The 27,977-nt window shown below is 39.9% G+C and overlaps 1 protein-coding gene across 3 annotated transcripts; it reads left to right on the top strand.

Moving 5' to 3' along the window:
* The first annotated feature begins 10 nt into the window (after window positions 1-10).
* On the top strand, window positions 11-27,135 carry bicd1a (bicaudal D homolog 1a). 3 transcript variants are annotated; one of them, XM_055222369.1, is made up of 10 exons: window positions 11-246; window positions 18,332-18,544; window positions 20,688-20,840; window positions 21,127-21,615; window positions 22,314-22,700; window positions 22,770-23,507; window positions 23,616-23,767; window positions 23,894-24,104; window positions 25,881-25,956; window positions 26,553-27,135. In XM_055222369.1, the coding sequence occupies exons 1-9, from the start codon at window positions 31-33 to the stop codon at window positions 25,926-25,928; spliced, it is 2,607 nt and encodes an 868-aa protein (XP_055078344.1). In that variant the 5' UTR covers window positions 11-30; the 3' UTR covers window positions 25,929-25,956; window positions 26,553-27,135. The 3 variants fall into 3 exon arrangements, with proteins under 3 accessions (XP_055078344.1, XP_055078345.1, XP_033824630.1); XM_055222370.1 differs by having other exon boundaries at window positions 25,871-25,956; XM_033968739.2 differs by lacking the exon at window positions 25,881-25,956.
* Window positions 27,136-27,977: the final 842 nt, after the last annotated feature.

Below are 27,977 nucleotides of genomic sequence, written 5' to 3'. Positions count from 1 at the left end.
ACCGGGGACACACTCTGCACGAGAGGGGCGATGGCCGCGGATGGAGGATGCGGGGAAAAGGTGGAGGAGTACCGGGCCGAGGTGGAGCGGCTCACGCTGGAGCTGGCGGAGGCCAACCGGGAGAAGATCAGGGCGGCAGAGTGCGGGCTGGTCGTTCTGGAGGAGAACCAGGCTCTGAAAGTGAAGTATGCGGACCTGGAGAGCGAGCAGGAGATTCTGAGGAGGGAGTTGGAGCAGTTACAGGAGGTAAGAGGAGACACTTGTTCTGTGGGAGACAGTGGCGTGGCTAAAGCACTGCAGTGATGTGCACAAGTACAGGATGAGCTGCAGCCCCAAGTGACCATCCAGCATCTACCAGACACTAACAGCCCCTGGTTTATGGTTTACAATAGTAGCCTACAGTGTGGCCGAGATTGATGTGGCTGAAAAGAATCGTCCAGGACAAATGTCTTTGTTTCCTGCTTTGGAAAGTTGTTCTGGTGGTCACCACTAAGTACCAACTATTAAAGTCTTATTCACATGTTTTTCTTGTTCATGGTTCACGTTTTGAGCCTTCATTTTGGTGTTATATTTGGCTGTTTCATGGCATGACTCTGTCATTGTGGCGAGCGACTGCATCGGGGTTTGGCATTATCTGTATTTCATCTTAACTCAGTGTTATCTGCTCATTTACAGTTGCTCACTGCAGTTAAGGCCCATAACACTGTACAACAAAGACACAAGGAAAAGGTGTTTTTGGCATACACAACAGTTTATGTGAAAATGGTTTTGTCTGAGCATTTATACAAATATTTTGTAGATAATTACACTATTGTGCATACAGTGAACTCTAGGACAGATTGTATGGTTTAAACATTCTCCGTATTGCTTTAAAACATTGTCACATTTCTAATTATTTTTACAGTTTCAGTATAGATTTATGCTTATGCTTATGCTTCTCCACTGAATTCTGCCCTGTGATGAAGCCTATATGTTGCGACATATTTAGAAATGCCACTCGATCCATGTTGAATAATGAATGCTGGTGTGCTACAGTATATTCCATCATTAGTGCATACATGGACACAGACGGGCTGCTGACAGGGCTCAGGGCTCAAGGGCGTTTTGGGAGTTGCTTAAACCAAAAGGGCACATGAAGGGAACAGCTGAAGGGGGCATTTTTACAACAATAAGTCGCAGGGAAGAGACACTGTGTTGCCAGCTCACATCTGATGAAGGCTACACTCTCTGAAAATATGCTCTGTATCTAACGTGTAAATTATCCTTTTTATACCAGTTTAATAGTAACAAAAATGTCACTGGGAGCTACTTTTTCTTTATGCTGTTTCCAAGCCTGAAGAAACAGATTCAGTTGAAGTAGCATGTTCTTCTACAACCTGGGATGGTATTAACTTTGACATGAGAGAGTTTTGTATTTGTGAATAAATTACAATTGATATTTACTTGATTTTAGCATAAGTACTTCCTATTTTAAAACACAGAAGAGAAACTTTAGAGAAAAACAAGTCCATTTTGGAGCCTGAAAACAGAAACAAAACAGAAACAGAGCACTTTTAGAATGACAAAATTATGAGTCATAGTCAAATATCCTGATTTCTGCCTGTCTAATGTTACAACTAAACTGAAATATCTTGGGTATATCCTCACTGCGGACAGGACAAATGATGATAATATCTATAGACAGTGTACGGCTGTTGTATGCTCAGGAAAATGCTCTTACACACAAGTTTGGTCCTTGTATTGATGATGTAAAGCTGATATTATATTCTACACCGTTGTACACTGCCCACCCCTGGACTCACTACAAAAAATCCAGTGTGCAAAGACTGCGGTTGGCCAATAACAAAGCTTTGCAGTTACTCTTTGTGGGTGCTCTTAAGGAGGCCGCGATGCACTAGAAGCACGATACATCCCTACAGAGAAATATTGTTATAAACGATAATATTGAAACTACTTTATGCCACTAATTAAGATTTAAATAATGCAAGATAATCCCAGAAAACCATTTTTTTTTCTTAAAAGACATGAGCTGCATCAAATAAACAACAGAACGTATCCATAATTAACTATGAACGTGACTAATTCATCGCTACGCAGCTCAAATCTTATCGTATTATAGCAGAAATACCCCAAATCTCCCCATTTATACAAAGAAAAAGTACTCACGGTAAATACTGAGCCTCAAAATATTTGTTCCAGCTGCCATATATTGAACGATAACTTGATATAGTGGTTATCGTGATCAGATTCAGTGCAATACGCTGCCAAGATGTGGAGATATTGTATCGTCACTGTCCTTGTGTGTTTTTAAATGGACCGTGACTAAGGAATGAACTTGAACTGAGTTGAAATATACTGTGTTTTATGTAATTTCTTCAAGCTTCGCACTAAATAAGTCATGACCACTTGCTGAGCTTAAGGGGCAGCACTCCCCACATTACATTATGCATGTGTGGTCCTACGCTCATATGTTTCCTTGTGCTTCTTTAGTGCAGGGGCTGAAGAGTTGAGCACTTTGTAGATTCATTATACAGCTCGTTTGGAACAAGTTGACGGCAGTGAAGCAGAGCCCCGATGTCTACCTCTGTATTGATTTTCAGTGAGATGTGATGCTGTGGATGATGAGGGAATAATCGTAAGAAATGTGGCTTAAAGTTGCACTAAGAAACCTCCCATTTTGGTAGAAGATCAGCTACCTGTTCGTCTAAATGTAACTTGTACTCTATGTATTTGTTTGTCTGCAGCCATCTTTGTTTTAAATGCATTTTTTGTTGTTTTGTCTGTGTACTTCTGCAACTGAATAATCCATTTCCTGATGTGATATTACTCTTGCACATACTTCCACGTCAGTCTCACACTTCTATGAATATATAAACTTTAAAATCTGCCACACAAAAACGGATTCTTTCGTCTTGTATCATGGGAGGTTCTGGAGGGAAATCAAAATGGAAATTGAAATTGCTTTTGGGGTTGACAGGTTCGTATTAAATTCATAAATTATGTCTTGTTGAAATGTGTGGATTGTGTGTCTTGTTCTCATTCCGGGAGAAGCAATGTTATATGCATTATTTTTGTCTAAAGTTGTTAAATCCTTAAAAAATGTAATATATTTGCTTGCATCTTCCTGATTTTGTGCAGATATGTGGTTGCGTGGTTGGTTGAATAATGGTACAGTATAAACATTGCAAAAGTGACAGCAGCGCTTTGTCTTTTATATCACAAAAACACATAAAAGGCCTGGGAACGCCTTGGGGGTCCCACCGGAGGAGCAGGAGGAAGTGTCTGGAGTGATGGAAGCCTCAGAGTCCTAGATAAGTGGAAGAAAATGGATAGATAGATGGATGGATGACAAAAACGCACAACTTTTTCTGAGTGATTGCAGAATGCCAAGTCAGGCTTAATAATTATAGTGTGATTGTGAACACTTTTGTCCTTTAGGTTAATACCTCCTCTCTGCCGCTTTGGTTAAACCCTCAAATGTGTTAGATTATCATATTTTTCTGTGTGGAATCATTTGAGCCAATTCAGGTGCCCAAAGCATCTCTCATCCCACTCCTCCACTGCACTTTTCTTTCTTTTTTTTTTCTTTTTTTTAATATTTTGCCTCCGGTCCAGTCCCTCCTTCTCATCTTCTGCATTGCTCTGTGTGTAGTGTCCCGGGACAGTGGTCTAAGCTCTGCTCGTATTATTACCCCGTGCTCGTGGCTTGTTAGTGCTGTCTCTGGGCAGACCCGTCTCACTGTAGTACGGCGTATTGAGGGGGACGCTGCAGCTGTGGTGAAGAATGGACATTGTGTTCTTATGTGAATTATTTTACTTAAGTACATTTTAGATAATCAAACGTGTCCACACCAGTTTAGTTAATTTGCGTTGTTCTGTCTCACTGTAAAAACCTGCACATAATTATTTTTTTTAATTGGTTTGGACTGTAGGAAGCATACTGCATTGGACTTGGGGACATTTATTGTATTTTACTGCTAATGTCAATGATGAACAGTTTTTTTTTTGTAATGAAATGTGTGTTTTAATGTGTGTTCACCTGCACAGAGACTGCAGAGGGAAAGTAGCCGTAGCTCAATCTGGTACAAATCAACTCTTCTTTTGTAAGATTAATGATCCCTGACAAATAAAGAATAAAGAAAGAAAGAAAAGTAAAGAAAGAAATGTCTGCTTCTCACATGTATTGTCAATATTCACATTTATTTATATAGAGCTGAGCAATCAACTGAATTTTAATCAAGATTGAGTCATTTTTAATTGTCAGTGATCAGCTTGGGTCTTTTTAACTGAGAGTTTCACAGCGACGGCCAATCTTCTGTCAGTAAAAGCATGCGGTTTGGAGTTCAGACGTTGGAGGAAGAAACTAAAAGGGCGATGATTAAAATCCTATATTTTACTGTTACGATTTTTTTTTTTTAAGACAACATAAAATCTAATAAATAATACATATTCTTGTGGTCACATTTTTATATAGTGCTTTTCCACCTTCAAGTCACTCACAGCACTTTACATCAAGGGACCACTCACACATTCACACACACATTCATACACCAGTGCACACACTCTATCAACCGAACTATTGCCGTATCACCCAAACGTAACATTAACTAACCAATATTGAGTCCAAGCGTGTGATACAGAGATGTAAACTGTGAACTGACCTCTGTATGTTTTAAAAACTTCTACTAATAGCGATTGATTGATTACCTTTGTCTTGTGACCACACCTTCCGCACCAGTTGTAATGGCATAAAACCGCTCTCTGACTTCACCTCCTTCAGAAAATGAATGACGGTGGCCAGCGAAGGACATGTTTAAAGTCACGCCAGGGTCACCTCCTCTGTGGAATCTCTAGAGCTTCAACTTTACATTCTGATCCGGGCCTGGTCTTTCTTATGTTAACAATCTCATTTGAACATTGAAGTCTTGTCTAAACCTCTAATGAAGGAATCACTTTGCGGATTTGCACAGCCTGAATGTGGATTAGCATGTTTTAACCCCGTTGCATTTGACCTTTGAGGGTTGAAAAACGCGGCGGCTGCAGTTGTAAATCTATCTTAGGAGAAAGGGTTCGTTACAGTTTTTCTCTCCTTCTTTTCTGCGCCTCTTTGCGTCAGCAGAGAGCCCAGTAAAGGTGCACGTAACGACTCAATCAATACTGAGTGGGTCTGTGTAGTGCCCTGGACCAGCAGCCCACCATCCCCCTCCTCATCCGGGGGCTCTGTTTTTCTTCTATCCCACTGTTAGATGGAATTATGCATTGATTTGTGACAGCACACTTTTCTGTTTTCTGCTTTGCGCTGACACATTTCATGTAATTCAATGAAGGGCATATAAAATTAACCTGGTTTAGTCAAATTAGTGGATGTTATTCAGAGGTAAATAATTTCAGTATAACCTAATAATCTAACAATGTAACGATAATGTAATGAGGCTACGCAATATACAACATATTTCTTTTGAATTTGAAGTAAAAAAAAATGTTTTGTCATGAAACGGAATGTATTAAAATATGGTTATGATATTAAATTAATATTCAAAATCATAGCTGAAACAAAAGCCAATCTGGTTTGCATTTAATTGAAGTCATGTCTAAAAGAAAATTAGAAATATTTTCATGTAATAATTAGGGATGCACCATTACAATACTGGTATCGGATATCGGTTCCAAGATATCGGCTCCGCCTATGTCCCATTTTGGTCTATAAACTGGTGTGAACAGTGTTGGCTTGAATCCCCTCATAATACTTTTCAAATCTGCTCATTAGTTACTTTAAACCAGGCGTGCCCAAACTGTGGCTCAGGGGCGAAATGCGGCCCTCAGACCAGTTTTTCTTGGCCCTCAAGCTTCCAGGTGAATTGTCTCATATTACTTTAAACAGTACTTTTTACTGTACATTCCTGAAAATCTACTTTAACAAGCCCATATCAAATATTTAATGTGTCCCACTGAGGATGTGAGCATGAATAAAGGTCTAGTGGTTCAGTCTAACTTGTAATAATAACACAGATTTGAAATATTCACTGTATTCGCAATCAGTCTATGTCCCTCAATCAGCCCTCAGCTTTGTCTGTGTTTTTATGTGACCCTTAATGAGAAAAGTTTGGACACCCTTGCTTTAAATAATAAACAGCTTTACAAAACTCATGTAATAATATAATATTTTTCCCTAACGCTGGTTGTGTTTAAAGAAAATCCATCATATTTTCCATCTTTGCCCTAGTATCATTTTGAAGATTCTCACATACTTAAAGCCTGTGCATCCCTAGTAATAACTGTGTATTTTCTAATCATGTCCTACAAATGTGTTGAGACTTATTGGCTTGAGATTTGACCGGGTTGACCTCTGACCTTTGCAACAGGCGACGAAAGCTGCTGCGCATACAGATAAGCGTCTGTCATGCCTCGTGTTTGAATATGGCAATTGAACGTTCAGCTAATCGACAACAGGGCAATTGTCTAATAGTCACTCAGCGCTTATACAATATAATCTGCTATATTTTCACTTCCTTTGTGCAGATGTGCGTGATTGCGTTCTGCTGAGTGACCGTCCATCCTTTGGGGCTCATGTTTTTACGGCTCTTCTTATATCAGGTTTTTATGTTTGTGTTTAACGGCCCCTGTCTGTAACGGCAAAAACGCAGGGTGTGTCCTACTACACCCCAGAGATATATTATAGTTTTTTTCAATATGCTTTAAATACATTTCACCCATTTTCCTTTGTTCTGCCAGTGCGGAGAAACACAAAGATGTTTATTAAAAGCCGGTGCCTTGTGCCTTCTGCAATGAGATACAGTAAACGAGAAGAAGCAATAGGACTCCCCTGGCCGTGGGCGCTGGTCATCGATTAGTCGTCTGCTTTAGCTGTGTGTGCGGCAATGTTTGAAAGCCCAGCAAAACACAACCACCACCTCCATTATCAACTTGTGTTTTAGGTAGGTATGCGACAATATTGAAATTTGATGCTGTGATCACGATAATGATTAAAGTTGCTGACAGTTTAAAAATGTTCTGGATGTGAATAGTTGTAATTTCTATATTTAAAGGGCACATATTTAGCTGTTTTCTAATCTGTTAAAGTGTTGTTTCCTCATCACAAACAGACCTGCAGCTGTGTTTTGTTTCATTCACGTGTTTAACCCACAAATCAGGCATATTTACGTTGAGAAAACAGAAAACGCTCTGTTACACCTTGTGATGTCACGGTGATACAGGAAGTGCTCCACTGTGTTTTAAACTCCACACAGCTTCACTAGAATCATTTGGATGATTTTCAGTCCTGGAAATGCTAATGCTCGACTAAAGTAAATGTAAAAGGAGCTGTTAACTTGAAAACTATCACTTCATGGCATCACAAGGTGGAACAGGGCATTTTGAGCTTTGGAGATGTGGACAGAGTAATAATAAAGAGTTACTTAAACAACTGTGAATGAAACAAAATACAACTCCGGGTATGTTTTTGACGAGGTAACAACATTATAACATGGCTTAAAGCTCACAAGAATAAAATGTGCGTAATGTAGAACCTTTAAACAACTGTTATAGTATTGTACTTTGTTATCAATGAAAACAGCAATGATACAGAACAGATCATCATGGAGACTTAGATTTTTCTGCACATTCTGGTGATATATTGACAAGTATCACGATTATATCAAATGTCCCACACACAATTATCGTTTACTCTTTTTATCACGATAAACGTTATTATTGTTTATTGTCCAATCCCTAGTTTTGGGGAGAAAATCAGGAACGTAATAGTCACTTGAATTAGTGTTGAAATTCCCAATCAAATCAAAATTTCAGTTGTTACAAAATCGCATGCATTGCAATTTAATAGTTCAATACTGTCGTTTACAGCACTGCATCTAAAACCTGAAATGATTCTTGCACTTAGTTTAGCAGTTCATATTTCTGTGTATCTTAAATAACGATGCTCCCTGACAGGTTTGAAATGTGCACTTTTCAAACTGTAACATCACACTTTCTGTTTGAAGAAGAACTCAGCATTATTAGAATCAGAATTATTATCGGTAAAAGCTGTGTTTGATTTGAACATGTTTACCTCATATCAGGGGACACAGATAGTGGAGTGGTGGAAGAAGTAGTCCATTTGGTTACTTAAGTAAAAGTACAGAAAGCAGAGCAAAAAAAAAAATGCTTAAGTAAAAGTAAAAGTATCACATAAAGAAAAAAAAAATGAAATAAAAGCATTAAAGTACCTATTTAAAATGCACTTAAAGAGTAAAACGTAAGTATTTTGTGGAGACTTTGACATCTAATGAAGCTTCAAATGTAGTGATTTTGATAAAGATTTGTGCTGAATTTTGTTTGATCTTCCTTTCCGACCTGTTCTCTTTGCAAAGTGTTGTTTGCTCAAACTACAAATGTTTTAAAAAATAACCCCCAGCCTTTTCAGCAGGTCTCAGACAATTAGAAAAAAAATACTTAAACTTTTCAGTCCAGTTCAAAAATGTAGTGGAGTAGAAAGTACAGACAACTGCTCTCAAATGTATTAAAGTAAAAGTAAAAGGTATCCACTTAAAAATCTACTTAGGTAAAGTACAGATACCTAAAATTACAGTATTTTACTATTTTACTTTGTTACGTTCCACTACTGCAGATGGGTCAAGTTAATGCAATTCTAAATCTAAATCTTACAATTCCTATAAACAGAAAAAAAATCGATTTTAAATCACATTATGCCCAAAAATCACAATGAGATATTACTCCAAACACGTTCAGTCATTCAGGGTTTGTATATCATAAAGCCTTGGATGACCAGAGGCGGTTGTATTGGACATTGGACATTGCGAGTCTCCTGTCTTTCCTCTTTAGCTCCATTGTCCTCTCTACATACAGTGACTTGCGTAGCCAAACAAGCCCTGCTAATGTGTGCACTGCTCACACCCGGGTCAGCAGATCTGTCTCTGTCATTTGACCCGTGAGGAGACGATGGGGTTAGACATGCACTAAATCAAACCCTAGTTAACTCATTTAACTAACCCCTTTTTTCTAGGCCACAGAAAACACGTAAGGGAACGGGATATAAAAATAAACCAGTTAACGTTTATTTAAGGTTAATCTGGAATATGTTGTATGTGTTGCAGTGACTCATCAAATTTAACATTCTACCTATAACTTTACGACTAATTTGCACATCCTAAAATAAATGTGTTCTAGATTATTTACCAGATCTGCTAATGGAATTGTCCAATAGTACTACTGCATAATATATTTGGGTGATCTGGTACAGGGCTCTCAATGCAGTAGCACAAAAATCTTACACAAACTATAAGTACTTCCCTGATGATTTTAACATAAACGATTCTATAAAGGTTTTACTTGTGTCAGTTTGCTTTATAATCTGTGACACCCGTGGGTTATTACGTTATGATTTGGACATTATAAACCGCAATATTTATCTAAAACGACTTAATAAAAGAAACAAGTCTGCTGATTTCTGTGTTAAACTGCGGTGCTCAGTTCTGTCGGTGTAAACATCAACACAACAAAGAGCCGTGTAGCTGTTGGCATCTCCACTGGCAAGAAACAGATTTTTTTTTACGCAATATTGTCGAATTCACCAATTAATAAATCAAAATTGGAGAACTAAGTAAGTACAGAGCAGTGGACTTGTACCATTTTGGTGGAAACAGGGTTTGACGGGAGAATACAGGAGTTTAAAGATAGTTTAAATGAGAAGAGGAAACAACGATTACATGGTTAAAAGCTTAAAAAAGTGGATTTTACAGAATAGGTCTGCTTTAAGGCCTAATTAATAAGTCTCTTTATCAACAGAGACTCACTGATCATTGATTTCCTGTTGCATGAAGCAGGCATTTGATCCGTTGGTTGTTTTTAACACGTGACCAAGATAAAGTTCATACGTATTTGGCTGTCTACCCTTAGAGCTTCAAAATGCGGGATTAAATAACCCCACGGCTGTCTTCTCTTTGTAGTTATACGTAAGACTGTATACTGATGAAGATGTGTTCTGACTGGTTATCTCTTTGGCTGGCCTCCGACCCAGGAAACCACTCAAAGCCTTATCATGTGAATCTGCCCTCTGTCTGTCAGCCTGTCTCCTCCCGGTGCCTCTCTTCCTGTATCCACTGAAACCATCCAATCTCATAACCCTCGCTACGTATTTTCATTTTACATCTAGATCTTACTCATCAGGAATCCTCCCTTTAATGTTGCGTCCAATGCTTTGACTGATGGAGCAAAGGTCAGAATGATGCTGCGCTGTGCAGGAGGTGGAGCGGCTCTGGTCGATCCACACTTCCTGCATTAGCCTGGTCATTCTTCTTCACACAAGGCCCATAGACTGAAGCCACGGTGCACTTGGTTTCAGTGAGTAATTATTCACCGTGGTCATTTAAAGTTGAAAAGAGCAATTGATTTAAAATGAGATTGATTCATTTTCAGGGAGACAATCTATTTGTGGTCACTAACGGTGGGTGAACACTTGTCCTTGTTAGGTCTTGGTTTGGTCCTGTTCTAGTCCTGGTCTAGTCCAGCTTTAGTTTTGAATTTTGTCTCAGTTTAGTCTCAATATTGATGTGGTCTATGTGCAAGTGTGAGCGCAACCCAAGACAGGTGCATAGCTTTAATCAACCTGTAAACAGAAAGTACATTCCAGTTACAAAGTTAGTGCTGCTGGTTTTCTGACAATTGCCTTAAATGTAGAGATAGACTGATATATCATTTGGCTAGTATATCAGGCCGAAATTTTGACTTTTTAGCGTATCAGATATCACCCTAAATGTCCAGCATAGGCCAGTATTTAGTTTTGGCCAATTTGCGTCCTAAAAAATGCACATAAAGGTTTATATTAACACTTAAATATGACGCAACAGCTGCACAAAACATGACTACACTGCTCCCTTATAGATTTGTGGTGAAAAAGGGCTTGGGGGGAGTCTGTAGTGCGTTTAATTAGGTACATAATTTGGGTAAAAATAATCAAAATCAGCCCAAAAGCCTAAATATCGGCCCTAAGTATCAGCAGAGCTTATCGGCCATTGGTTGCTCTGGATTCTAAACAATCGTTATCAGCATCGGCCATGAAAAATCCATATGTCGATCTCTTCTTGCATGTTCCACAGTATCGCAGAACACTTGCTATATCTTGGAAAACATGCGTCCTGAATGTGCTCGCCTCTCCGCTGGTCTAACCTGTAACTAAATCGGCGTTGCTGCGTCTCCTGCTTGCTTGTCTCAGTTAGTCTAAATGCTTTAATGTGGGGCATTCTAGACAAAGCAATAATGCCAAGCCACAAAATTGAGACAAAAATGTAGTAACCAATTCAGAACCAAGTGTTTTTCTTTCCAATTTGTATTAATTTTTCCACTGATTAACTCTGAACCAACAAAGAAGCAGAGAAGATGACATCAGTGAGAGATTTGTGCACAAAAAAGACACATTTGATTACATAATAATGTTTACTTTTTAAAATTCTTGTCACTGTAGCGCAACATTTTATTTAGAATCTCATCATTTCAAAGGGCAAACACTCCCCCACTTTCAGTTTGAACCATTTTAAACTTTCACCTGAGCCTTTGCCGTTTCTCTCTTTGATTAATTTGTAGATAAAATGAGTTCTCACGTCGGCTTGTGTCATATAAATAAATAGTAAAAGAACACAGCCTTTTGAACGACTCTTTGACACGATCAGATCCAAAAGATTCTGATCCTACAAAGGAACAAATAGACATGCAATCTATCCCTGTGTGTTGTTTCCTTCCACTAAGATGAACGGCACGAGTCTTTCTGAATACCAGTGCGGTGCGTGTCAGAGAGAGCCTGTAGCAGTGTGTATTTTTGAAGTCATCTTTTATCTGTGTGCGGGACATATTCAAAGGGCAGACCATGTGTTTATGTGTTGGTTTGCTGAGAATGCGCTATAGGGTTTTAGCAACAGAAAGGGCTGTCTTCTGCGTGCACTTCCATATTTTACGCTCCTCATGGCAAACAGCAGATTGTTCCATGTTGCATCACCCTGCCTATCTGGATTCTGCAGTTTTATTTTTGCGCAGGAACCATATTTTCAAGGTGGTGTCTTTTGCATGGGTGAGATTGTTTCTGTTTAAATTGACAAATAATTCCTCTGGCAGCCGAAATCTCTGGTATATGCAGTTTAGCCCTAAATATTGCACTGTAAGAATTTTAAGAATTGGAAGAAAATGTCACAAAATAAACAAAGTGAAACAAACAAATACAAAAAATTATTCTTTTTTTTTTTGGTATTTCGTAAAGCCCCACTAAAGAGAAAGTGAGGAAGGGCATCTGGCGTTAAAATCTGGAAGTAGACAGGAAAGAAAAGACAACGTTTTTGTTTTCACTAACGGACTGACAAACCAACTAACCCGAAATTACATTCTTTGGCACAATTGAAAAGCATTTTTATTCCCTCTTGCCTCTATTATACGGATCCTATGTCCGTTCGGCGAAGCACAGACCGTTTGTGACAAGCATTCTGGGAAATAATCCAGGTTCTTTCTTATCATGAGCCAAATTAAATCACTCTTAATAAGACAAGTCTTTCAAAGTGAGGGGCCTATCCTCTGGCAGACCTTCAGATTGTGTGAATACATTGTGCTGCTTACAAAGTGGCAGATGTGACACTATTGTGCTTTGGCTGTAACTGGCATGGATTTTCACTATGAAGCACAAATAGGGCATTTCAGCCGTCCTGTATTATGGATGGTCTCCTACGGTGTCGGAATAATAGCTCGTTATTACGCACAGAATGGGATCTTCTAGGCTGAAAGGCGTCGGAGGAGCAGAAAACCCAGGTAATCCATTTTCTTATTGTGTTGTCCTGTTTTCCTATAACACAATCAAATCATCAGAGAGGAGAGGGGATTCTGAAATGGGACGTTGCAAGATTAATCACAACCAAATCAAAATGGCAATTTGAATGGACACAATCAGAAAAAGCTTTGGAGTATTATAACTTCTTATACAAACAACAAAATATCCTGCCTTATTCTGCATAAAAGCCACTAACAATGTAGTTTATACCTTATATATGTTTCTCATTCACTGCATTCACACACTCTTTTTCAGGGGTGATTCATATTTCAGCCGGACACACTTGCGTTTACACTTGTCCGTGTTGGGTCTGGGTTTAAGTCCAGATAGTTCACTTGGTTTGGTCCTGTTCTAGTCTTGGCCTAGTCCAGGTTTAGTTCTGAATAGTCTCTGTTTGGTCCCGTTATTGATGTGGTCTATGTGCATCTGTGAGCGCACCCTAAGACAGGTGCATAACTTTAATCAACATCAAGACAGAAAGTTCATTCCAGTTACACACCTATTGTTGCTGGTTTTCCTCTACAAACAACGAAACATCATTATTCTGCATAAAAGCCACTATCAGTGTAGTTTATATGTGTACAAACACGTTCTGAAATACATGTGATTCTTATATTATTTTGTTTTAGTTTAGTCTTTTTGCCAATTCTTATGGAAAATGTGAATCAAAATCTAACTACAGTTTCCCAAACCGTTCAGCCTTAGTTGCACCAGCAAAAGAGACGTCTGAGCAGCTTTAAAGTAATCATCTTTAAGCCTGGCGTTTAGTGAATTGAACACAAGGGGCATGTGCTTAATCGGACTTATTTGATTACTTTTGTAAAATAAGTTTAAAATCCCTCATTGTGTGACCTCCATTTTAATGGCGGTGGCCTTCTCTCTGCTGCAGAATGAGTGTGGTGGATCTCAGAGCTGACAGATCTCTTGACTTGGCAGATTCACCACTGCCCCAAAGGCACATGAGGACATTTGTCTGTCCTTGTGCACAGATACTGTGTCGGGGCATCATTTCACATAAATATCCTATATTGTATTCTATAGTCTAATATACAGGTTCTATATAGGGCTTTGAAGTGGCTGTACACAACCTTTGTCCAAAGATTTATTGGAAAAGCAGGTTATAGGAAAATGATACCACTGTGTGCTGCCTGCATCTAATAATAAAGTCATTTTAGTGTCCGTGAATCAGAAAGTGAAGCAAGTGCACTGCTGGCATCATAGTTGTTGTTAGCAGGAGGGTGACGGCAAAGCTCTGGCCTCTGAAAGTAAAGTATAAAGTCATTGTGGTGAAGAATTTGGATGCTCAGAATGCATTAAGAAAGTGAGGAATATGTTTGGACTAAAATGAACTAGACTAAAGAACTAGCTTTGTAAAAATCTGGTATAACAGCTTGTAGCAGTCTTATATTCTTACAATCAACTGGTCCAATATTATTAAATCGTTTTGTTTTTTTAAAGTCTATTAAAGAAATCTGGTACCTGTGTATTTTAGTTTGAATTCCTGGGGTCACAGATTTGAGCCTGCAGTCCGGACAGCTGCTCTGCTTGTCTCTGTCCATGGTGCTAAAGACCTTTTAGCTCCACATGGGGTCAACCATCTGGACAAGCAACGGTTACAAATAGGTATTTAAAGTTGCACTTTGTTCTTTTTCTGGTGAGGGGTCTCCCACCACCTGCTTGTCTTCACAGAGCTGTTATTGCTTTTGCCAGATGGATACATCTAATGCCATACTGCGGAAAATTCCAGGCAATGCAATAACATAACCAATGGAGGTACCAGACTATCCCTGTCAGAAAAGTTCATCACGGTTCAAAGGTTGTTATTTAGTTAGCTACAGTTGAAATATGACTGTGTAGACTGTCCCAGCGCCTCAGGACGTCCCATGACTCCTCATTAGCCGCTCGGAGTATCAGCGGGCTCCTCCCATGTACAATAGTGCACAGGCCAGTTTGTTTTTTGGTCCACCTCCCTCTCTCTCCCTCCTACACCCCTCCCTCTTTCTCTCTCTCTCTGTTTCTCTCTCCCTGTATCTCTCTTTCCCTTTTTCTCTCTCTCCGTACGGCCCTAGGGAAGAATATCTGTGGAGAGGACGCTTTTGTATCCACTGCAGTAGACCCTGGGCCTCAAGGTTGAATGAATTATCGTATTTTAACAGTAAAAAGCTGCCAATCAACCGCTCCAAATGAATTGCATCACAGGAGCAATATTAAACTTTAACAGCTCATAAATTATTGCTTATGTCATGTGGCGTATGTTTGAGGTATGTCAGTCCCATTTGGTTTTATAGATCGATGTTTAGAATGAAAAACATAATTAGCATGTGTTATTTTTAGATGTGAGGCCGTGACAGAAGGCGAGGAGTTTTAATGTGTAAATAACATGTTTCAGTCACCATCTTTGTCCTGTTTGACTTTGTGTTGAACGGGAGCAGGAGGCAGATGGAGCGCACTATGGCTGTTTTAGTTTTGACCTCCTCAGATACAGTATGTTCTGAAATTCATGAGAGGCTTGTATTAGTTTATAAAGTCTCCTCTCAAATGTTATTGCTCCTGAAGTAGTTTACAACAGTAAGTGAAATCTGAGCATAAGTATATTTTAAAAACATATATCACAAATCTAATTGCAATACTTGGCAGAAAAAAAACCAAAATCATGCAGCCCTAGAGCACACTACAAAAAACTGATCATATTTCATTGTAGTCTACTAACTAAACAAATGTCAACTATAGTCAAAACAATACTTTAAAACAAGAGATAAGCTTTTTTTTAGTTTTACAAATGTAGAAAACCCTTTTGCAGAGCGGATACTCAGAGGAGCACATGGAAGAGACGTGTTCAGACCATCTGCCTCTTCACTCACATCCAGCCAATACATGTTTACTGGGATGACATGTTTCTGATTCACTGCATTCAAACACAAGCTCTTTCAGGGTTTGGGGATCTATTCTGGGAGACTGGGCAGTCAAATCACTTACGTCACCAGTAAAGAATGGAGCAAAGCAGCCAAGCTGGTGTTTTGGCTGGAGTTTTCGAGCGTGCTGATGAGAGACAATAATAGTGATGATAGAAATTATCTTCATTTTCTTCTTTCTGACACGCTAATATTTGTAACATTATTAGAGATCGAACCATATGGGTTTTTCTGTGGCCAATGATACCGATATCGACTGAATACAGAACAGAGAGCAACCGATGTCCAATAAGCTCTACTGATATATATTTTTTGTGCTGATATTTTGGACCAGTTTGGATTATTTTCCCCAAATGATGAAATTTAAATTCACTCCAAACTCCCCCCATGTCTTTTTTACCTACAAACCTATAAGAGAGCGTTGTAGTCATATTTTGTGCAGCTATCTATGTGTATTAAAGTGTTATTATAAAATTTTGTGTGCATTTTTAGGCAGCAGATTGACCAAAACAAAATATCTATGTTGGAGATTTAAGATCGATGGCCAATACACCAAAAAGTCCAAATATCTCCAATCATTAATTCCATCTTGTTCCAATACTTTAGCGTTATATCACTGGATTTCTTGCAGTGACGGCAACACAAAAGAGCATTTTTGTTGCCCTGTAGTATTTTTTTAAACACAATTTTAACAATAAGAAGTCGATTGTAGCTATTGATTTTTGATTCCATAGTCATGATAAAAAAAAAAACCACACACACTTTTATGCAATATGTCATTTGAAACAGAAAATAATAGTAGTTTCTTTAATGTTGATACAAGGTCATTATTCTGGTATATGCCTATTGATTTTTTGACCACCTTATTGCCGTCCAATCTATAATCAATATACCGTATATTGTGTAATCAGTGTACTATGATTTGTATTCATGTTACTGTCATAATTTGATTTAATGTCACGCTGGTGCCAAACGACTGTGTTGGGCCTCAGTTGCGTACAAAAGGCTGCAGAGACGTTGGCAGCGGGAGCAGTTGCTTGTTGCCCACATAGTGTGTTCATTAATCACCACGTTTATTCTAGAGGCCCTCCCTTTTAATCGCTCACTACAATCAAAACTGAGCCTCTGGAGAGTGGGCGGGTAATGGGGCCAGTGCAGCACAAGATGAACTCTATAGTGGATGGACAAAGAGAGAGGAGGACTCCAAAGGGAAATGGAGAATGGTCGAGCTTACACAACAGTCAATGGTAGTTTCATGCTCCAGTGGTTTATTGTTAATGTACTGGAGTTGATATAGCTCCATATGCTAAGTGCTACGTCTGCATTTTAATGGAAAACAAAAAGTTCCACTCATTAAATGTGTTGAATGGGGAATGGGAATAGCAGTGAATAGCGACGAGTGACGTTTGAATATGGAAACAAACCAAATGATATATTTTAGTGGTTACTTTCAATTGGTAAGATCATATAGGCCCCGGTGAGTTTGTTTTAGAAGTGAATTACTGGAAAAAAAAAAAACTCCTTATACAGTGTGTCTTTGGAGTGTCATCATTGTTAACATTTAGAAAAGTGTTGTTTAAACGATTTTCCATTTTATATACAGTACAACGGTATCATCATTTTTATTTTGTAAGAATGGAAAAATGCTTAGCTGCAGACTTACTCTCTTTCCATATCTTAGGCTCATAAATGATTAATGTCAAAAAGGAAAAAGTTATTATCATGAGATGGAATATGTAATCTATTATTAACACATGCCATGTTTTTATGACCCGGGCTGCATGGTCACGTGTGGGACACATGGATTTTGTCTCCATGCAGTAGTAAAGGATCATTGTTGTAGAGTTGACTGTATAGAACCATTATCTCAAGACCACCTTTTCTCCCAGTGACCCCTTTTTTACCAATGGACGCTGTCTATCGAGGAAAAAATACATTTTCTTTATAGTTAAGAAAGATGTTATAAAACAGTGATTATTATAAAATGCACCGTATGCAGAGTAGAAGCACTTAACCTGCCATCTCTTCATTACCATTCATGAGTCTAGTTTGAACCTGATTTTGGAAAACCCTGGGGATCCTAAGAATTTAGACTAGGAATCACTGATCTATGGAGACCAGCATGGCTAATGAACAAAGCAATCGATCAATAATGCTAATACCACAATACTAACAAGCAAGTAGAACTTTAGCAAAGTATAATTTATAGTAATACCAGCGTGTTTGTAAGACAGTATTGTTCTGCTGTTAACTTGATTTCTTTAATCAGAGCCATGGCCTGATTATCATGACAAGTCAGCTCTGTGAAAACCTGTGTCAGGAAATAGGAACAGTGTTTCTATTGATCCTCCCGAAACCTTACCCTACAGATGTATCCTTATGGGGCCGCCGCTGCACCTGCTGCACTGCCAATGTTCCACTTGCGATCACTTATACACTTACAAAGCAGGGTTAGATGTAGACGCCATGTTTCTCTTCTTCAACACTTGGGCAGTGTGCGCAATCAAATTTGAATCATGACAACAATTATTGCACCAATCATTTTTATTTTATTTTATTTACAAAATTGAGTAACACTGTGTTCCTGGTGTTTCCACAGGCCTTTGGACTGGCCTACACAAACCAGCGTAAGGTGGCAGAGGACGGTGAAACCAATGAGGAGACACTGCTGCTGGAGTCTGCGTCCAAAGAGGCCTATTACATGGGCCGCCTGCTGGAGCTGCAGACAGAGCTGACCCTGAGCCGCTCTGTGGCCTCCAACTCCCAGGCAGAGACTGAGCGGCTCAATGGGCTAGCACAGGAGCTACGAGAGGTCAGCCAAACCACATTGATTTGAAACATATACGGAGAGGAGGGCCACAGACTACAGGACACTGCAGTAAACAATTTAAATGTTACATTTAACTGAGCCACCACACTAATAAGGAATGGAACATTAGGTATTATGTCTGTGTCACATTCAAATGTTTGCTATTTAGGTTATGATGATCATGTGCAGCACTATTGGCCAGTTGGGCCAATTTAGGAGGAAGCCTGGGGGCCAACAAAAAAAAACACAGTTGGCACCTGGCCCATAGTTTAGACACCACTGGTTTAAAATATCAGTTGGACATTGCTTGATAGGATCACTTTTTCATTATACTGTATGTTGAAGCCTATCGTGTAGCAGTTGATTGAAACTGAACAGTCCATGTTGATTGACACAAATAGGTCAGGCTCTACATTACATGAGTGTGCTGTAGTTTGCTCATGTGTGCCCCAGTGCAGCCACAGAGGTCAAGCCCAGGTCAGACCCCATTGTAGAGGCCAAATCCAGCTCTAAGCTCAGGGCTGAGAGAAATGCCCTGAGCTCGGCACATGTGGAGGAGCAGAGGGAGGTGTCACTGTGAGCACATATACAGGCTGAAAATGTGCGGGACATCCTCAGTCATAACAATCATTTCTGATCAGTTATTGCATTATCCATGTCCAGAATGCTGTGAGTTTAGTAATGTTAGCTTTTGACTCCAGTAGGAAGCAATGAATCACCTGATACAGTAAACATGTAAAACTCAACATTCTAGACGTTAATATTAATCATTCACTATTTCTATGTTCTTTGACAACACACTGGAGCCAATATAATTATAATTATATTATAATTACACACCACCAACAGTTCAACCAAACACAATTTAAAATGATTTAACGTAACTATATCTACATCTCTCTCTCTCTCTCTCTCTCTCTCTCTCTCTCTCTGTATATATATATATATATATATATATATATATATATATATATATATAATTTATATATATATATGTGTGTGTGTGTGTGCGCGCGTGTGCGTGTGTGTGTGTGTGTGTGTGTGTGTGGGTGTGCGCGCGTGTGTGTGTGTGTGTGTGTGTGTGCAAAAAGCAGCACAATTCTGTTAAAATCAAATGAGCTGTGACCTGGGGGTGCCCTGTGTGGTGGGCTATGTGCCAGTGTTGAGTAATGCTCTGTCCCTGACCTAAGCCTCCATCTCACCTGCAGCCAATCACTGTTCTCTAAACTCTCAAAGCACATTGTCCTCACATAATACCCCTTGTTTCTATGAATATGTGATTCAACTGCATACATCTGTAATGTAGTGTTTAGACTTACATTAAATAAAATAGATATTGCTAATTTGCTTTATTAGGGAATGCTCTTTTTTTTTTTTTTACTTGAGAGCTGCTGCCAGTCACCGCTACCAATAGAGAAATGGTAATCTTTCATTCTGTATTTCTTTCTAACTTGTTTTTTGAAAAAGTACAGCCAATGTCCTTGTAACAAAGAGAAGTGGAGCTTTAGTCTGAGAATATGTGCAGTACCTTCTCCTGACACTGTCTGTGGGTCAGCACTTCTGCCATATGTAGTGAGCCGCAGGGATGCTGCAGGCAGCTCTGCAGTAAAACTAGCACACACATAAACATACAGTATTGTTCTTTGATTCAGATTAACATGAAAAAATAAGACCAAATACTTAATATAGGTTAGATCTATGAGCTATAGGAACATAGGTATGAGCAGGAGCACACAGGGCAGAACACTGCTATTGAACTGTGTTGTTTTTTAGTAATGACATTTTAGCATTAGCAACATCAAGTCATCCAGTTCAATTTTCAACTAGAAACTCACACTGGGATTAGGGCAAAGAGTGCAAAGATGTGCATTTTACCATGGGTCTGTGTTTAGGAGAACCTAGCATTAATACAGTAGTTGCTAGTACATCATTGATTCTGCTGACCGTGTGTGCCAACTACAGGAGGATTAATGACTTTGGTTCCCACATTGACACTTCTCCTGACTCTCATATGGACTTTTTAATTATTCTGGGAACAGAAAGTTGCTGACTTATTCATAAACTTAACATCATATTTATCAATGAAAAACTGGACATGCTATACTATGTCAGGAGTTGAAAAAGTTCTGCTTACTGTTTGTCACAGGCTAATGAGACACTGGAGTTACAGAGAAGCCGAATGAGAGAAGAAATTAAAGAGTACAAGTTCAGAGAGACTCGTCTGCTCCAGGACTACACTGAGCTGGAGGAGGAGAACATCACTCTGCAGAAGCTGGTGTCAACGCTCAGACAGAGCCAGGTCAGTGCAAAGTACTGCAGGTACGTACATAATGCAATAATATAATGCAGCGGCATCTCAAGTAACATAACTCTAGTGCCTCAGGGCAGTGATCAAAATCATTAGCTGCCTCTGATTTATATACTATACTTTCTTTGACCTTGTGTGATGCCATACATTTGAACAACTTATATATGTTATATCATTTCTTGTATTGACACCACTGTGTGTGTTGTAATACAAAATAAATGAATATTTGTAATTCTTCCCAAAGATGAGGCAAACAACATCTGTTTATTTTCTGTAGGTGGAGTATGAAGGGTTAAAACATGAAATAAAAGTTCTGGAGGAGGAGACTGTTCTACTGAACAGTCAGCTGGAGGATGCTCTGCGTCTGAAGGATATTTCCCAGGGTCACCTGGAGGAGGCGCTGGATGCCTTAAAAAATGAGAGAGAACAGAAGAACAACCTGCGCAAAGAGCTGTCACACCACCTCAGCCTGAGTGACAGTGTTTATGGAGCAGGGGCGCACCTGGCCCTCACTGTCACTGGAGTGGAGGGCCTCAAGTTCAGTGAAGAAACCAACGGCACGAGCAGCAACCAGGCCCCCAGCGCCAACGGAAACAATGAAGACTGCAACAGGCGTAATGGGCATCTTCACACTGCCGCGGGACTGGCAAAAATAAATGGAGAGTATCGCCCGGGGAGAAAGGGGGACAGCCTGCACCCTGTTCCAGATCTGTTCAGTGAGCTCAACATGTCTGAGATTCAGAAGCTGAAACAGCAGCTGCTGCAGGTGAGCCCTAGCTCCTCACTGGTGATTATGGATTTGAACAGTCTTATTGCAGCAAAGATGAACTTAACTCTCATAATAATTAAACTGAATACATACACACTATACATGTGCTTGTATAAACATATTTTTATTATTGGTTTAAGGTAAAATGTGGAGATATAATACATGACAAGCACAAAATGTAAATCTGTTAAATGTGAAAAGTCTGATGAAGTAGCAGCTCTGGATCTTTACCTGGACTATATTCCGGTAGGAACAATGCACAGACAACATCTTAGTGAGCTTGTGTTAGCAGAGAGTAGAAATATACACAGAATTACTTGCTAATTGATTTTCTCTTCAGTGCATATTCTTTTGGGAAACATATGGTCGGTAACAGTATTATAATGTCACTGGGTTCCTTTTTATTAGGATCTGTTTTGCTACTTTTGAATTCTGTGTTTAGGAATTACAGAGTACAACTTAAAGGTGCACTAAGTAACTTTTTGGTGGAGCGTTTGCCACCTTCTTGTCTCCATAAGATGTCATTACTAACAGTTGGTCAGCATTTGCTCTTGATCAATTTGTTGTGTCATTGTGTCCTGAATAAGTTGGTAGTGGATGCACCATCAGAAAACAAAAATCATGAATCAGGCTAGCACATATATGGTTTTATTTTAACTGCTGGTTATTGATCTGATTGTGTGCCATCAAATCAGGTGGAGCGTGAGAAAGCCACTCTCCTTCGCACTCTGCAAGAGTCCCAGGTGCAGCTAGAGCACACACAGGGCGCCCTGAGCGAACAGAACGAGAGGGTGCACCGCCTCACGGAGCATGTCAACGCAATGAAGCAGCTCAATGGAGACAAAGAGCTGGCAGACCCCCAAGAAAGTGAGAAACCGGACGGTGGTCTGTCACCTCCAGCCAACGGTCATGATGCTGACATTCATGGTTTGGAGATGCTGGAGTGTAAGTATAAAGTGGCAGTGACTGAGGTCATCGACCTGAAGGCAGAGCTCAAGGTGCTAAAGGAGAAGTACAACCAAGCAGTGGAGGGCCAAGGGGAGAGCCCCTCTGACGACAGGGTCCAAACACTCTCTGAACAGGTACTTATCAGGTGGAATTGCTATGAGTATTACTCTAAAGACATGATCTAACCCATGTACCCCTTTCAGGTCACTAATCTGGAGCGTGTATGCCGTGAGGCCAGGGAGAGGGTCACTACACTGGAAGCAGAGCTACGAGCAGCTTCAGCAACCACAGCAGAGAGCCAGAGTGTGCTGAACACAGCCCAGGATGAGTTAGTGACATTCAGTGAGGAGCTGGCGCAGCTCTATCACCATGTGTGTCTATGCAACAATGAGACTCCAAACCGCGTCATGCTGGACTACTACAGGCAGAGCCGTGTCACTCGTGGTGGCAGTCTCAAAGGCTCAGATGACCCTCGAGCATTACTGTCCCCTCGTCTGGCCCGACGCCTGGCTGCCATCTCTGCTGCCTGCTCCTCTGACCCTCCACGCAGCCCCATGGACTCCCCGTCCAAAGACACCAGCCACAGTGAGTCCACCTCTGGGGTAGACTCTCCAGCGTACCATGGGAGCCCCACTCGCACAGCCAGCAGCCTGTCCTCATGTCCATCCCCTGTACCCTCAGAGGCAGGGGACCTACGCAAAGAGCCCATGAATATTTACAACCTCAACGCCATCATCAGAGATCAGATTAAGCACCTCCAGAGGGCTGTGGACCGCTCCCTGCAGCTGTCTCGGCAGAGGGCTGCTGCCAGGGAGCTGGCCCCTATTCTTGACAAGGACAAAGAGTCCTGCATGGAGGAGATACTCAAGCTGAAGTCTCTGCTGAGCACGAAGAGAGAACAGATAGCTACACTGAGGCTGGTGCTGAAGGCCAATAAACAGGTACATTTATTTTATTCTCAAGATGACGCTATTGCTTATAAATAACTAATCTTGCAGGTAAACATGATGCAATGCAAATAATACAATTATTTATTATCTGTGTTTCAGACTGCAGAGGTTGCTCTGGCCAATTTGAAGAGCAAATATGAGAACGAAAAGTCAATGGTGACAGAGACCATGATGAAGTTGAGGAATGAGCTGAAGGCTTTGAAAGAAGACGCTGCAACGTTCTCATCTCTTAGAGCTATGTTTGCTACCAGGTAACACAATACTAACATTTTATTTATATAGCGCTTTCTAAACACAAAGACAATATAACAGATGAATTCAGAGCCATCTTTTATCTGAGAGTGTTAAGTCAAATTTTTATCAATTTTCTCCTGTAGATGTGACGAGTATGTTACCCAGCTGGATGAGATGCAGAGGCAGCTGGCAGCAGCAGAAGATGAGAAAAAGACATTGAACTCTCTTCTGCGAATGGCAATCCAGCAGAAACTGGCTCTAACACAACGGCTGGAAGATCTAGAGTTTGACCACGAGCAGACACATCGAGGCCGTGGGGCTAAAGTGCCCAAGATTAAAAGCAGTCCTCCTAAAGTAAGTGGCAGAGCCGCCCGTACAGCTCCCCCCAGCCCCACCCGATTCCACAGTCTGTGTGTCCTCAGTGCCCTCAACCTGCCTACCTCTGTAGAGCCAGCATGGCCAAACACACCTGCTTGGACCTCCAACCCTCTCTATCAGACCTCAGGTTCAGATGGGTCCAAACCAGACCTCTCCACTGTCAGTGTGGGCATAGAGCCTGCAGTGATAAATCCAGACTGGCTGACAGTAGAGATTCAAAGAAAGGTTTACTCAAGGCAGGATACAGGCCAACGTTCTCCAGGATGCAGCCCCAATAACTCCACCTCAGTGTCCCCTCACCTTCCCCGAAAGAGATGACTTATAATCAGTGGTGGAGTGTACTGTACTTAAGTAAAAATATTAGATATCTGTACTTTACTCAAGTAAATTTTAAAGTGGATACTTTTTACTTTACTTCATTATATTTGAGAGCAGGTATCTGTACTTTCTACTCCACTAGATTTTGAACAGGACTGAAAAGTAAAAATATTTTTTATTATAGTTTGAGATCTGCTGAAAAGCCTCAGGGGTTTATGCTCTGTTTTTGCTCTGATACCTCTACTTTTACTTAAGTAACAAAATTGAATACTTGTTCTACCACTGCTTATAATGCAGAAAGTAGCTCCTTGGCTCTACTGTGCAGTCTTGGAATTAGGTGGAATACAGGGAGGAGGAGAAAAACAGGTGTGTAGAAATACCATACTGGTATTTACCAAACTGTACTAGTGAGAAGATATGATTCCAATAAACCTAAGTACCCAATAGTCAAATCTGTCATATTAATCAATAGAAACTGAATGTGCAGTTTTCTGCAGATACACTGTGTGCTCCATGATACACAGTGGCCCCTAGTGGCTGATTCTTGTATGTGTCTCATTAGTATCTATTGGCATGTAAATGTTATACATATTAAACAATACAAACATTAATTGATTTCTATATTAATTGTATTTTAACCATAACCTTACTTAATACGGCGTACTGTAAATTTACCGATGCATGCTGTTTTGAAGCACTAACATTTGGCTTTTGACAGGTTGAACATCATAATAACATTGGACAATAGTTTTTAAAAAGCTGTCCCTAAAAAGCGTCCTCTCTGTAACTCACCTGTCCACCCTCAATTAAACAAGGGTCTCAAAAAAGACCAGTCCCAAGCTTGACCACCAGGTGGCACACTCAGACTATTTAAACATATTTAATAAATGGCCTGTCAAATGCTGCTTCTGTAGTTTATTTTATTCCATTCCATTAAATAATAAGCAAGTGCTTACTATACTATGATTATTAGGGTTTATATTTCTAAAATGTATAGGTGGGTTTGAAGGTGTGAAGGAAAATAAAGGATACAGATGAACACAGTGAGATTCAATATTCTCTTTTGCCAATATGCTCTCTGTATTTTGTGTAAAAACAAAAACAATACATTGAATTGGTGAACTTGCTTTTGTGTCAGTGTCTGTCTGTTAGTTGCTTTGTGTTGTGTTTTTGCTGACTGTTGTGTGGACTGTCTCTTTGTGAGGCTGCTTTTTCTTGTATGTAACACATGTTTGCAACACACCTAAGCATTACAAAAAGTACCATGATAATCAGTTTTAAGAGCCATGGAAGAGTTTTTGAAAACATATTGAATGAAGTGGCTGGCGAGACTCAGATACTCTCACATGGTCCTTCCTGTTGTTTCTTGTGGGTCCCTTGTCTACCCCTGAGTGTCACCACTGTATATTTGTCTAATTTATCAGTTTTTTATAGATTGTCAGCAGCCTGCTGCCTCAGTATCGCCACTCTCCCAACCACTAAGGCGAGGGAGGCCCTCTCTTGCCCGCAGGTAACCAGCTGAAGCCTGCTGGTAGCTGTAGTTTCATCACTAACTTGCAGCAACTTGATTAACCTGTAGTAACACATCACAGTGAATGTGGCACACTTTCTGCATGTACTTTTTATTGCAGTTTACACTAACAAGTAGCACAGGTTAAACACTGCCTAAGTTTGCATGCACAGCTTTGCATGGTGCATTAGTTAGTGATATTATAATACATTGAAATGTAGTTGAAGATCTATCTATCTGATACTATGTAGGTCAATATAACAGGATTTCCACCGTAGTGCAGTGTCCAGTGATACTGATGAGCTACTAATTCATACACCAGTGTCAGAGGTACTGGAGCCGCTGGGTGAAGTGCTCAAGGACACAATGGCAGTATGCACCATAGGCCATCGGAGTCAAACCTCTGCCTTCGGGTGATGAGACAATCGACCAGCTCTGCCTCCTGAGCTACTGCCACCTGTTCTCGTGAACTTCGTGTTGTTCTGTTTTCTCCTCTGTTGCTGTTATGATGCCATATGCAACGCACACATTTTTATTCACATTTGTAACAAACATTATTCTGACTGACTGCAGTTTTGTCATCTTTGTCATTTCAGTCGTAGATCTTCAACAGACGCCTCGGAGCAGCTCTCAGCCTGGTCCGGACACAGTGGTGCTCTCTCTGTGTGTGACCCCCGTAACTGCCTGTCCCACCTGCTCCACCAGCCGCCAGGGACCAGACCTGCTCAGAGACACACCCAGAGCCACTGTCCTGCTGCTGCGGACCGGACACGCCCCCTGTCCGAGCAAGCCCCTCTCTGTTACCAGGGTCACAGAAGAGGAGCGGGACCATCTTATCACTGATGTCGTCTGACTAACTGAACTGCTGTGCAAAATCCTGTGACAGTTGTTCTTATTTCAAACTATTTATTTAATTTATTCACTTGGTTGTTTTTTTACTGATATTTATAAGCGAAATGTTCACTTGGCAAAATTCTTGCTATATTTCATAAAAAAGATGTGTAACGTCTTTGAAACCACACAGCAAAAAAAAGTTTTGAAATTTTTGACTTTGATGAAAGAATTGGTGTTCTTGTCTTGCCTAACCAAACAATAGAGCCATGACATTTTGACCCTAATGTGGGTTAACAGTACATCAACAACCTAAAGAGAGTTAGCATCCTAATTAAAGGTAGGCCTGTCACCATAGCTACTATTTCAACTGGAATTCAATTTAGATGAAAAAATTATTTGGACTCAGTATTTATAATGTGTGCCTTTTCTTTGCAGTAACTCGGAACATTGTGTTATGTTTTTGTAGTGCAATAACATATGTGCAGTAGAGGATTGAAGGATAGACATTTATGAGTCAATATCAACAAACTTCTGAAAGTGTTTCATTGGGATTTGTATTTATGGCAGTTTATGTTTTATTTACGATATGGTTCAAAGGTTCACTATCTGTCAGTGGCATAAAGTCTTTTCAATATTTATGTATATCATCTTTTCTAGATATCACACGTCAAATTGTGTTATTGTGACAGGCCTAATTACAGGTTTGGAATCTTATTTTTATGGTTGCATGTTGATTTTTTTTATATCTACTTTTTTGTATTAGTTAAATAAATGTTTACATAATTTATTATTTTAACACTTCATGCATTTGCTGAATTTTGCCTTTTTCTTTGCACAGGTTTTAAGTGGCCAAGAGGTAAACTGACGTTGAGAGTATGTGGCTGAGTGCACTGCACTTTGTGTTAAGTTCAGATCTAAACTTTTCTCATTGTGCTTATGTCGTTTTCAAACTCCTGATTTACAGTAATATATTAATTAACAAGAATTATAATTTGGTGTTTTTAACAGAAAGTCCAGACCCGATTGTAATATTTCCAAGCACAATGCATCTCTCATGACAGCAATACACTTCAGACCAAACAAACAGGACGTTTCTTCTATTGAGATGGATGTAATTTACTCAGTGTCTGTCACATAACAGATGTACACCCTCATGCCAGTTAAATACATTTAGTTTTCCTCTTTGC

This window comes from Periophthalmus magnuspinnatus, chromosome 6, assembly GCF_009829125.3.
Source record: "Periophthalmus magnuspinnatus isolate fPerMag1 chromosome 6, fPerMag1.2.pri, whole genome shotgun sequence".
Lineage (NCBI taxonomy): Eukaryota > Metazoa > Chordata > Actinopteri > Gobiiformes > Gobiidae > Periophthalmus > Periophthalmus magnuspinnatus.
The sequence above is the reverse complement of the archived record's forward strand: the minus strand, read 5'-3'. Positions and strand labels throughout refer to the sequence as shown.

Coding starts and splice junctions, on each gene's coding strand:
- bicd1a (XM_055222370.1), top strand. CDS start 31: ATGGCCGCGGATGGAGGATGCGGGGAAAAGGTGGAGGAGTACCGGGCC. Junction 20,841..21,126: donor CAACGCTCAGACAGAGCCAG/GTCAGTGCAAAG, acceptor TATTTTCTGTAG/GTGGAGTATGAAGGGTTAAA. Junction 24,105..25,870: donor TTAAAAGCAGTCCTCCTAAA/GTAAGTGGCAGA, acceptor CTAATTTATCAG/TTTTTTATAGATTGTCAGCA.